At 54.7% G+C, this 12,765-nt stretch overlaps 1 protein-coding gene across 3 annotated transcripts in view; it reads left to right on the top strand.

Moving 5' to 3' along the window:
• UVSSA (UV stimulated scaffold protein A) overlaps positions 1-12,749 on the top strand; it is a 28,866-nt gene extending 16,117 nt beyond the window's left edge. For all 3 annotated transcript variants that reach the window (XM_019963187.2, XM_070791946.1, XM_019963186.2), the window contains 5 exons: positions 181-306; positions 862-1,045; positions 1,359-1,470; positions 3,861-4,035; positions 4,930-12,749. In XM_019963187.2, the coding sequence (XP_019818746.2) occupies positions 181-306; positions 862-1,045; positions 1,359-1,470; positions 3,861-4,035; positions 4,930-5,023 (691 nt within the window). In that variant the 3' untranslated portion in view covers positions 5,024-12,749. The remainder of the gene's footprint in view (positions 1-180; positions 307-861; positions 1,046-1,358; positions 1,471-3,860; positions 4,036-4,929) is intronic.
• The last annotated feature ends 16 nt before the right edge of the window (positions 12,750-12,765 follow it).

Genomic DNA, 12,765 nt, shown 5'->3' with positions numbered 1-12,765 from the left:
TTGGGCACCCCGAGCCCCGTGTGAGGAGTGCGGTGTGAGGCTGGCTCCCCTGGTCCAGGCCCGAGGTGCAGGGGGTGGGGGTCAGGGCCCAGGGGTGTCCCCAGGACCTGGGGGACGGGAGAGGCAGGTGGCCGAGGGCGGCCCCGGGCTCCCCATCCCTGAGCCCTGCTCACTCTCCAGGGCTCCGCTGGCACCGGAGCAGGCCGCGTGGCGGGCGGCAGAGCAAGCCCGGGCGCCTGTCGTACCCTTTGGGGTGGACCTGTGCTCCTGGGGCCAGGAGGAGCTGATGGCCGGCAAGATCCTCAAGTGAGTGAGGGCACCACACCCTGCCCTGCTGCGCGCAGTGGACACAGCTCTTAGCGGCCTGCCCACTGAGGCCGGTGGGCCCTTGAAGGCCCAGGGCTGGGCGGTGGTCCGGCCTTGCCCAGAGGCCCGTGGGCTTCTTGAACCTCCCTGTGGCCCCTTGAGGGGCCTCCCCTGTCACCGCCCTGATGGAGCATCACGAGGTGTGAGGCCCTTGGCCCAGCCCACGCTCCCAGCTCTGCCCTGGGCCCGCGTCACCACCTCCCTGTCCTCTGCCTGGGCTCCTGTGGGCCGGGCCCGGGGCTTTACGAGGGGCTTCCTGCACGCTGCACGTTGCTGCACTGGCCCGCACTCTGTCTGCAGACCTGAGGGGCGGGGACGCAGGTCTGTGTTTTGTTAACGCCCGTCAAGGAGCCCCGCCCAGGTCCAGGCCACACTGGGTGTCAGGCCGCTGGGCTGTGCCTGGTGTACCCCTGCTGTGCTCGTATCTCTGCTTGCCCTGGGTGCACTCACAGGCCCAGCCTCACTGTGGGCGCTGAGAGGCGGGTCTGTGTGCAGGTGTGACTCGGAGCACCGCTTCTGGAAGCCTTGCGAAGTGGACGCTGAGGTGGAGAGCGCCAGTGTCTCCGAGGCCCTGCGGAGCCGCCGCATCACCTTCGCAGGGCAGTTCGAGCCTGTGCAGCACCGCTGCCGCGCCCCACGACCCGACGGCCAGCTCTGCGCGCGTCAGGACCGCCTGAAGGTGGGGCTGGGCTGGGCTCCAGCCTGCTGGCTCCAGGACCCCCTGGGTGGGCACAGGGCTGGGCCACTCCACCTCGGTCCCTGCATCCCCGCCCGCGTGGTCCTGAGCCCGCTCTGTGCTGGGCCCGGGGTCCATGGAGACGGATTGACCGCAGACTGCCCTCCCTGCCTGGCTGCGTCACGCTGCACCTGAGGGCCCCTGCCTTGTGTGGCTTGTATGGGAGGGCGGGGGGGTGTGGGCCAGCCCTCCTCAGAGTTGTCAGTGGGGTGGCTGGCAGCCTGTCTGCATCAGAACTGCTGCGTTCTCCACACAGTGCCCTTTCCACGGGAAGATCATCCCTAGAGATGACGCGGGACGGCCCCTCAACGCGGAGGACAGGGCCCGGGAGCAGAGGCAGCAGCTGCAGAGGCCAGCAGGGCGCCCAGGTGGGTCTGGGGGACAAGGGGCGGGCCTGGTGTGAGGACGCCTTGCACCCAGCGGCCTCCAGGCCAGCCCGCAGCTCCTGTGGGCGTCAGCTGCCGCCTCCAGGACAGCGGTGACCGTAGCTCAGGAGCTGCAGCCAGGATGTGCGGCCCTCGGCGCTGACGGGACCCTCAGCTTCAGCTTCCGTCCCGGCCACGTTTTCACACGGCTCCCGATGGGTGGCATGGGTACACCCGTGGCTGGAAACCACTTTGTCATCATCTGTTGGGGTTCGGGGTTTTTAAGCCTGTGTTTAAGCGTGTGAGGGAACAAGGTGAGGAAGGGAAAGGGCTGAGCCCTGGGGCTGCCTGGGGCTGCCAGCTCCTGTCTGCTCGCCCGCCTGCTGCCTGGCCAGCCCGTGCACCCGGGCTGTGGGGCGCGTGGTGTACAGCGTGTGTGGACCGCGTGGCACGCGAGCAGAAGGCCAGGGTCCTGCCCGTGGTCCCAGGCAGTCCTGCCGGGCCGCTGAGCGTGGCGCACTTTCTGGGGTACCTCCTCGAGGTCCCCGTTTTCTCGCTCATAGGCCAGTTTCATGCAAAATGGACAAGGGACTGAAGCTACTAAGACGCCGTTCTGCGCCCCTCACGGAGCTCACCGCGTGCTGCACGTGAGCCGGTGCTGCTCCCTGGCGTGGGCTGGCCGCTGCCTGGCTCCCAGAGGCCCCTGAGCCACAAGCAGGGTGGGGACCCACAGAAGCGGCCCCCTGCCAGGGCAGCCCCGGGTGCCCTCGGGGTGGGGCGGGGGCCTGACCTGTGTCAGAATCCCATGGTTTGTCAACCTGGGCTGAGGTCTGGAGGCCCCACTCTATTGACAGAGGCATGGGCTCAGGCCCAGAAGCCCCCGAGGCAGAGGGTGGCTGTGTCCTCGGGGCGGTGCTGGCGGCCTGCAGGTCCCAGCCGGGCCACGTGCCACTTGAGCAGGTCCTTCCTTCGTCAGGAGAGATCGGTGTTGGATCTCAGCCTCACAGCAGGGTCAGCCCCTGGGCCCTGGGCCTGGAGGGTGGCAGGGAGGGGCCTGACCCGCTCATCCAGGGGCCGCGGCCTCCCCTGGTGGCCCGCACTCAGGAGCAAATTAAGTGCCTATTTTTTGTGTCAGCCCTGAAGAGTATCAGGTTCTGCAGCCCTCGGTGACTTGTTAACAACAGGTACCCGGCCGAGGCCGCGGCCAGTGCTGGCCAGTCAGATGTGAAATAGCGTCTCTTTACTAACTGCAGTATCGATCCCGCCTCCCTCGCACGCGGGCAATTTTCTTTTCCCCGGTGCTCACCTCGGTGACAATGCGTGCGGGGCTCCAGGGCCCGTCAGCACGCAGGACGCCCGCTGCCGGCTCCTATTGATTTTCTTCAAAGGCTTTTAAATTGCTCCTTCATTTTCCTGAGATGCTCATTCCATCTCTACTGGGTGCCAGCGTTTTTCCGTTGTGTTTAAACAATCGCTCCATTCACTGGGTTCCTAAACTGTGACGCCTTCCCATTACTGGGAGATAAACTGTTTGGACAGTTTTCCTTAATCTTGGATTAATCGTTCCTGTATCTGGATTGTGCAGCCCCGTATCCCTTCACTTTAGAAATCAACTTGGGGAGGCTGTGCCATCTCTGAATTTGGGCGCCTGGCTGCCCCCCACTGGACGTGGCCTGCTCACTGCCGGCCCCTCTGCCAGCTCGGGCTGCTCACTGCCGGGGTCTGGGGTATCTGGCGCCCTTCTGCCAGCCGGGGCCAGGGCCCATAGGTCTGGACGCTGGCGGGGGCTGTGCTGGATGGACACTGGATTTCAGGGACCTCCACGCAGCCCCACCCCACCCCGCCCCCGGGAGAGAAGCAGGTTGAGGCGAGTGGACCTTGAGGCCTCTGCCTGCGGGTTGGGAGCTCTTCTGCCAGGTTGGACTATTAACGCTTTCCGTCCTGGCAAGTGGGCACACGGGTGTGGCCCCAGTGCAGCTGGGGCAGGTGAGGCCAGGCCGGGGCTGGGGGGCATTTGTTTCCCTTCGGACCACCTGCTCCTGCTGTCTTGAGGGGCCTGGGTGAGCTGACACCCTCCTCATGGGGGCCTGGGGCCAAGTTAGCTCCAGGCCAATCAGGAGGTGCAGCGGGTGCCGCTCCCTTGGCCGTGGCTGGCCTGCGCCCACCCTCCGGCAGGGACAGGCCAAGGGCCCCGCTGGGGGCCGAGTGGGCCACAGCCCACCTGGAGCCTGACGCAGCCACTCGCCTGTGGCCTTGTCCCCTGGCTGCCAGACTTGGTTGCCTTCCTGCCTAAGGGCTCCATGGGGACCCCCCGGCCTTAACCCCCCGTGGAGGGGTTGAGCCTTGGTGAGGTTGGTGTGGGTGTTTTCTGAAATCTCAGGGTCTGTTTACAGACTGGCAGGACCCCGAGTTCCTGAGGGACGTGGAGGCGGCCACCGGGGTGGACCTGGGCTCGTCCAGGCCTGGCGGGAAAGGCAAGGGCAAGCGGCGGAAGCACTCGGGCCTCACCGACCTCAAGCGGCAGGCTGACACGGCGCGCGCGCGCATCGCCAAGAAGGTCTTCGCCAAGTGAGCGCTTCTCACGGTGTCCCGTCCTCTGCCCCGGGTGGAGGGGCCGCCTGCCCAGTGCCTCACCGTCCATCCCGCTGCTGTGGCAGCCAGAGGCACTGCCCACCGCCAGTGCCCAGGGAAGCCGCAGGGGCGCCGCCTGGGCAGCACCCGGGCCTCAGGGTGGGGCTGTCCTCAGGCTGGATGCTGGGACGGTGCTCCACTCGCTGCACTGGCCAGGGGATGTGCTCCCGGTGACCACTGCGTCTGGGGGGCCAGAGGGTGGCTTCCTGAGTGCCCCGTGGAGCCCCTGTGCTGTGGGCACAGGAGGGGCTGCGTCCAGGGCATCGTGACCCCAGGCTCCGGGCTCGTGGCTGGTTCCCTGTGGCTCAGCCGGGGTGGAGGGCAGGGTGGGTGCTGACGCCAGGAGGAGCATGGCCTGGGTCACCCTCCCCGCGCGGCCCGAGCACCTCCCTGCGGCGAGCCGTGCAGCCCGCAGTGCGCTCTGGGGGGGGGGCCGCACCTCCTCCCCCGCACCGCTGCCCCTCACAGTGTGTCTGCTCTGGGCCGGGCCCCGTGCGCAGCCCGGCAGGAGGAAGCTGGGCTGAGGGGATTGAGCGTGTCCTGCTGCCTCTGCCCACCTGGCTGCTGGGCGGACTGTGCTCTCATGGGCAGGATTGGGGTCTGGAGGCCGCCCTTGGGGCTCAGGGAGCAGTGGGAGGCATGCCACGCGAGGCCAAAGTGGCCTTGGGGGCAGATCCCCTCACCGTGGTGCCGTGACGCCCTTCTGCAGGGGGCTCCCAGTGGTCCAGGTGCAGCAGCCACCCCAGCACGGGGTCGGTCCCCCCAGGCTGCTGTCAGGGGCCCGGGGCCCGGACGGCCTCCCTGGTCACGGCTCGCTGTGCTTCCCCGCAGGGCAGCCGTGCAGAGGGTGGTCACCGCCATGAACCAGATGGACGAGAAGAAGCACGAGAAGTTTGCAAACCAGTTCAACTACGCCTTGAACTAGAGGGCCAGGCCCGTGCGCGGGCTTCCCCTGCGCTGTCCGCTCCTCCTTGCTGGGTGTGTGCGCAGCAGCAGCCATCGTCCAGGGTGTTTAACGCGAGGGCCCGGCGTGCACTCTGATCCAAGCGTCCCGGAGGCGTGGACGTTCCTGCCGCAGGGACCTCGGCCAGCGCTTAGGGCCCGCCTGCCGGGTCGCCTGGGGTGAACGCGGCAGCCTGGCCACCAGGGGGCGTCTTGCACGGCCTGGGCGCTTTGTGGCACGGCTCAGGGTTGCTCAACCCCCAGGACGAGTGCAGCCCCGCCCTGCCCCAGCCTTCTCCGGTCCTCTCCGGGTCCGCCTGCTGGGCGCTGCCTGGGCGTGGCGCCACCGGCCGAAGCGGCCCCCCTGGTGCTGTCAGCGCATCCCCCTCTCAGTCCAGACGGCGCTCCACTGTGTGAGCAGACCACGCTTACCCTGCATCGCGGACATGTGGGTGGTTTGCACTTTGGGATTACGGATACTGTCATGACCGTTTGTGTGCAAGTTTTTGCATGGGCGTATGTTTTCATTCCTTTTGGGTTTATGCCTAGAAATGAAACGGATGGGTTGTGTGGTAACTCTGTGTTTAACTTACTGATGAACCGCTGACACGTTTTCCGAAGCAGCTGCACCACTTACATCCCCGCCAGGGCATCCGGGTGCTCGTTTCTCTGTTCTTGCCGCACTTGTCGTCGGTCTTTGTAATTTTAGCCACCTTAGTGGGTGTGAAGTGGCATCTCATTGTGGTTTTGACTTGCACTTTGCTAATGATGAATGATGGTGAACATCTTGTTGTTCAGTTGCTAAGTCTCGCCCAACTCTGGGACCCCAGGGACTGCATCGTGCCAGGCCTCCCTGTCCGTCGCTATCTCCTGGAGTTTGCTCAGACTCATGTCCATTGAGTCATGATGCCACGCGACCACCTGTGTTGAACATCTTTTCCTGTGCTTATTGGTCATTGTTTATCTTCTTTGGAGAAACATCTAGATCTTTTGCCCGTTTTCAGTTGAGTTGCTGTTTTGAGTTGTAAGAGCGCTTTGTGTGTTCTGGACACTAGACCCTCATGGGATTTGCGATCACTCTCCCCCATCCTGTGTTTTCTCCTTCTCGCCGTGTTTTCTGAAACGCGAGCGCGTGGCCTTGGATGTCCGGCGCGTCTGGTTTTCATTTTGCCGCCTGTGCTTTCCACGTCGTATTTAAGCAACGGTTGTTTAATCCCAAGTCTAGTCATGTTTTCTTCTAGGAGTTTTATGATCTTGCTCTTAAACTTAGGTCTTTGGTGTGGATCAACTGTTTTGAGTTAATTTCTGTCTGTGCATCGTTTGTGTGGATATCCAGTTGTCTCAGCATCATTTATTGAAAAGATTGTTCTTTCTCCCATTGAATTGTCTTGGCACCTTTATTGACTGTAAGTTGACACTAAACGCCTGAATTTATTTCTGGAGTCTCCCTTCTGTTCCCTGACCTTGTGCTGCTACTGCGCAGTCTTGACTGATGTAGCCTTGTGGGAAGTTTTGAAAGCCTTCAACTTTGTTCTTTTTAAATGTTGTTTTCGCCATTCTGGGCCTTTTACATTTCCAAATAAACTTTAGGATGAGCTTGTCAATTTCTGTCAAGAAATAAAAAGCTATCTGAGATTTTACTGATTGTGTTGACTCTTACGCGAGGATTTTTTTCAACAGTAAATATTTTAGGGTCCCACATGAGCTGTGGTTGGGTGAATCCTTGGAGGCAGAACCACAGATGCAGGGGCGGTAGGTACCCCCAACCCCTGTGATGTTAGAGGTCAAACAATGTCATCTTAATATTAAATTTTATACTTAGTGAACTTATAGCATCTTTCCATGTACTTAGGTTTTGTTTGTATTTTCACAGTTGTAGTTTTTTGTATACCAAGATCTGCGTTTGTTAAATTTATTCTTAAATGTTCGTTCTGTTTGGTGCTGTTATAAATGTTCTCTGAATTTCAGTTTTGGATTGTTCGCTATTAATACCTAGATGTTACAGCTGATTGTATACATTGATCGTATATCCTGAAAGTGGTCATCTCACTTACTAGTTCTAATAGGGCTGTGTATGTGTGTGTAGATTCCTCAGGAATTTTTGTACACAATGTCACGTCACCTGCAAGAGAAAGTTGTGTTTCTTCCTTTGCAGTTTGGATTCCTTTTACCTCTTTGTCTTGTCTGGTTGCCCTGGCTGGAGCGTCAGAGCAGAGCCAGAGAGAACTGGAGAGAAGAGACATCCTATTCTCGTCCCTGATCTGAGGTGAAGAGCTTTTGGTCTCTTCCCAGAGTGTGGTGGTGGCTGGGCGCTTTGTAGCTGCTGCGCAGCAGGCTTAGGATGTCCCCTTATGTTCCTAGTTTGCTGAGTGTTTGTTTGGTCATGAAGGGAGCTGAATTTTTGTCAGATGCACTTTCTACATCTATTGAAACGATTGTGTGGTTTCTGTCCTTTATTCTGTTGATATATGGTGGATTACATTAACTGCTTTTCATATATTGAACCACCCTTGCATTCATGGGATAAATCCCACATGGTCAGTTCAGTCGTTTGTATATTTCTAGAAATCTGCCCGTCTTATCTAGGTCATCCATACAGTTCATAGTATTCCTTTATAATCATTTATGTTTCCGTAAGGCTGACAGACTAGAGATCTCTTCAAGAAAATTGGAAATAGCAAAGGAACATTTCAGCCAAAGATGGGCACAATAAAGGACAGAAACAGTAAAGACCTCATAGAAGCAGAAGAGATGGAAAGAATAAACAGAACTGTACTAAAAAAGGTCTTCATGACCCAGATAACCACGGTGGTGTGCTCACTCACCCAGAGCCAGACATTCTGGGCTGTGAAGTCAAGTGGGCCTTAGGAAGCACCGCTGTCAGCAAAGTTAGTGGAGGTGATGGGATTCCAGCAGAGCTGTTTAAGATCCCAAAAGATGATGCTGTCAAAGTGCTACCTCAGCATGTCAGCAAACTTGAAAACCCAGCAGTGGCCACAGGACTGGAAAAGGTCAATCCTCACCCCAGTTCCCAAGAAGGGCTGCCCTAAGCAATGTTCAAACCACCAGGCAGCCACTCTCATCTCCCATGCTAATAAGCTAGTGCTCAGAATTCTTCATGCCAGGCTTCAGCAGTACGTGAACTGAGAACTTCCAGATGTCCAAGCTGGGTTTAGAAAAGGCAGAGGAACCAGAGTTCAAATTGCCAGCATTTGCTAGATCATACAGAAAGCAAAGGCGTTCCAAAAAAACAAATCTACCTCTGTTTCATGGATTACGCCAAAGCCTTTGACAATGTGGATCATAACAACTGTGAAAAACTCGTAAAAGAGACGAGAATACCAGACCATCTTACTTGTCTCCTGAGAAACCCGTATGCCAGTCAGGAAGCAACAGTTAGAGCCTTGTATGGAACAATGGACTGGTTCAGAACTGAGAAAGGAGTAGCCAAGGCTGTTTCCTGCCACCCTGCTGAACATGTGCAGAGCACATCACAAGAAATGCTACGTGGATGGAGCGCAAGCTGGAATCAAGACTGCTGGGAGAGATACCAACAACCTCAGATTTGCAGGTGGTACCACTCAAATGGCAGAAAGCAGAGAGGAACTAAAGAACCTCTTGAAGGAGGAGAGTGAAAAAGCCAGCTTAAAACTAAACATTAAGAAAAATGTGATCATGGCATCCGGTCCCATCTCTTCATGGCAGATAGAAGGGGAAGAGGGGAAGCAGTGGCAAACCCCCTCTCCTTGGGCTCTCAGGCCACCGCAGCCGTGAAAGCAGAAGGCGATTGCCTCTTGGTAGGAAAGCTGTGACGGACCTAGACAGTGTGTTAGAAAGCGGAGGCGCCACTTTGCTGACAGAGATTCCACAGTCAAGGCTATGGTCTTCCCAGTGGTCACGGACGATTGTGAAAGCTGAACTATGAAGAAGGCAGAGCACTGAAGAATTGATGCTTTTGAACTGTGGTCCTGGAGAAGACTCTTGAGATCCCCTTGGACAGCAAGGAGATCCAACCAGTCAATCTTCAAATCAACCCTGAATCCTCATTGGAAGGACTGATGCTGAAGCTGAAGTTCCAATACTTTGGCCACCTGATGCAAAGGGACTCATTGGAAAAGACCCTGATGCTGGGAGAGATTGAGGGCAGGAGGAGAAGGGGACGACAGAGGATGAGATGGCTGGATGGCATCACCAACTCAATGGACATGAACTTGGGCAAACTCCGGGAGATGGTGAGGGATAGGGAAGCCTGGCGTGCTGCAGTCCATGGGGTCGCCTAGAGTTGGACACAACTTGGTGACGGAACAACAAGAACAAGGCTGGTTGTCCCGTCTCCTGTGTCATTCCTGATTGTAGAAATTTGAGTCTTCTCTATTTTCTTGGTTGGTCTAGCTAAAGAATTATCAATTTTATTGATCTGTTTGAAGTTGTCCTCTATTATTTGTCATTTTGCTTGGTTGGTTTCCACTCTGACTTTGATTTCCTTGGGTTGCTTGCATGTGTGATTTTCAGTTTTGTCATACTCCCTTCAGTGCAAGTTCAGCTTATTGTCTTGAGGTCTGCTTTGTAATGTAGACATTTATGGGCATAAATTTCCGTCTAAGCACTGATTCAGCTTCGTCCTGCACATTTTAGCGTATTGTGTATTCATGTTTGTTTATTCTTAGAGCATTTTCTAGCCTCTCTCGTGACTTCTTCTTCTGCCCGTCGTTTATTGAGGAGCTTGTTGCTTAATGTCCACGTGCTCCTGAGTTCCTCCCGGCACTTGATTTCTAATTTCACTGAGCGAAGAGCACGTCTTGTGCGGTTCAGTCCTTCAGAATTTGAGGCGCGTGGTCTGTCCTGGAGAGTTACGTGCGGCTCCGTGTTCTGCTGGTGGTGGCTGTTCCATGGAGTCTGCAGGTCTGCTTGGTGCCTCGTGCTGCTCAGGTTTTCTTTTCCTATTGATCTTTACCGCAGCTGTTACATTCCTTATTGAAAGTAGGGTATTGAAATCTCCAACTATTAACATTATCTGTTTCTCCCTCTTCTGTCTGTTTTTGCTTCGTACACTTTAGGGCTTTGTTGCTAAGTGCATATATGTTTATATCCGGTATTTCTTCCTGAGGGATTGACCTTTTATCTCAGAGCGCAGCCTGCTCTGTCTCTAGTGACAGCGTTTGCCTGACGTCTCTCTTGTGCGACGTGAGTGCACCTTCTTGTTCGCGTGACACAGCCTTCTCCAGCCCTTCCCTCTCGCCGTCTCTGAATCTCAAGTCTTTCTAATGGATGGCATGTGTTTGGTCCGTTCTACCGACTCTGTTGCTTGAGTGGAATGTTTAGTCTACTTCCCTTTAATATAATTACTGATGAGGTAAGATTTATGTCTGCCATCTTTCTTTTTTTTCTACATGTCTCTTAAAACCTTTCTTCCTCTGTTACTGATTTCATGTGTGTTAAATAACTGTTTAATTCCTTGTAATACTTTAATTCCCTGTGCCTTTCATTATTTGTAGATAATTTTTTCAGTGGTTGCATTGAGGATTACGCTGAACAACTTGACTGCTCTCTAGTGTGGATTAACGCCGACTGATTTCAGTGGTTACGGAGCTGCTCCCTTAGAGCTGTTTCTTCCTGGCTCCTTTCCACTGTTCTTATCATACAAGTTGCATCTTACAGGTTGTCAGCGCATCAACATAGGTTTGTGATTATCGCTTTATGTAGTTGCTCTTTAACTCGAGGAAAGGACAAGGTCCGTAGACATGTTTACACTGACTTATCGGCCCCGAGGCTGCCTTTACCAGCACTCTGTGTCTCCCTGAGGATCTGAATCTGCCAGCTGTGAACTGTCTTTGTTCTTGTCTCTTTGGGGATGTCTTCATTTCTTCTTCGTTCTTGAGTAGTTTTGGTGGATATGGACTCCTTGGTGTAACAGTTTTTTCTTTCAACACTTGGACTATGTCATGTCACTGCTTCCTAGGCTCCAGGGTTCCAGGCGAGAAGGCCGCTGTCCGTCTTTCAGGGAAAGAAGCCTCTACATACTGAGCTGGGTTTTCCTCTGCTTTCAAGATGCCCCGTCTTCACCATCCTGCTGTTAACTAAAGCCTGTCTAGTCAGGGACTCGTCCGTGTGCTGCTGGGGCTCTGCTGAGCTGCTTGCTTGTAGAGGTGGTTTCTCTTTAAACTTGGAAGGTTTTTGGCCATTATTTCTCCGAAGATTCTTTCTGCCCGTCCCTCTTTCCTCTTCTAGGACCCCCATCACATGCGCACACTGGCCTCGCAGGCCTCTTTTTCTTCATTCTTTTTTCTGTTTCTCAGACTGGACCTGTTGACCTATCTTTGGGGCCTAGATTCTTTCTTTTGCCAACTACAGTCTGGTGTTGAGTTGCTCTAGTGAGCTTTCCATTTTAGTGGTTGTACTTTTTCAGTCCAGAAAAAGTCTGTTTTGTTTTCTTCCTTAATTTGTTTCTTGTTATTGATACTCTATTGGTAAGACATCATTCTTATAATTTAATTCTTTAGACATGAACATACAATAACTGATTTAAAGTACTTGTCTAGTAAGTTTAACATCTGGGCTTATTCCAGAAGTTTCTCTTGACCACTTTCTCCCTTTGTGTGGGCTCTACTTTACTGGTTCTTCTTGTGTCTCTCTTTTTTTTAAGTGATATGATGTGGCAACTCTGGAAGATCCTCCCGTCCCCCACATTTGTTTCTGTTTGTTTGTTCAGTGTGTTTCCTGGACCAGTTGTGTAAATCTGCACCTGTTGTGCTTGGCATGTGAGTCCTTGCCTGGCAGCTTGCTGATCAGCTCATTAGGGTTCCTCATATGCTTTGATCCATTGAGTCTTGTGGTTTTGCTGACTAGCTGTGTGTGCATGCATGTGCCTGTGTGTGCATGCATGTGCATGGATGTGCCTGTGTGGGGTGCGTGTGCATGTGTGTGTGTATGTGTGGGATGGGTGTGCATGGGTGTGCATGTGTGGGGTGCGTGTGCATGGGTGTGTGTATGTGTGGGATGTGTGTGTATGTGTGGGATGTGTGTGCATGTGTGGGGTGCGTGTGCATGGGTGTGCATATGTGGGATGGGTGTGCATGTGTGGGGTGCGTGTGCATGGGTGTGCATGTGTGGGATGGGTGTGCATGTGTGGGGGGGGTGTGCATGTGTGGGGTGTGTGTGCCTGTGTGTGTATATGTGTGGGATGGGTGTGCATGTGTGGGGTGCATGTGCATGCGTGTGGGGGGTGCGTGTGCGTGGATATGTGCATGTGTGCGGTGCATGTGCATGCCTTTGGGGTGAGTGTGCATGAGTGCATGCACGTGTGCGTGGGAGTGTGGGGGCGTGTGTGGGGGTATTGGGCATACCTTCAGTGTTCTACCAGCCAGATGCTGGCCGTGACTGGGTTCTCACCTCATGAATGTTTGGATCTTTGCCCCGTGAGAACGTCACTTACAGTTGTAACTGATGTTTCTCTTAGGAGTGAGACCAAGCATTTTCCATGTGTTAAAGTATTTGTTGTTTATCCTTTTCTGAGAATTGTATTCCATACCCTTTGCTCATTTTTCTGTTAGTTTATGGGTTTCTTATTAAACTGTGGGAACGCTTTATTCAGTGAGAAAACAAGCTGTACATGATGAGTTGCAAATACATCCTAATTTTATCTTCTGATTTTGCTTACATTGTTTTCTGCCATGTAGATTTTTTTTTAATGTAGCTGAATTTAACCAGTCTTTCGTGGCTTCTTCG

The sequence above is a fragment of the Bos indicus genome, chromosome 6, assembly GCF_029378745.1.
Source record: "Bos indicus isolate NIAB-ARS_2022 breed Sahiwal x Tharparkar chromosome 6, NIAB-ARS_B.indTharparkar_mat_pri_1.0, whole genome shotgun sequence".
NCBI lineage: Eukaryota > Metazoa > Chordata > Mammalia > Artiodactyla > Bovidae > Bos > Bos indicus.
The sequence above is the reverse complement of the archived record's forward strand: the minus strand, read 5'-3'. Positions and strand labels throughout refer to the sequence as shown.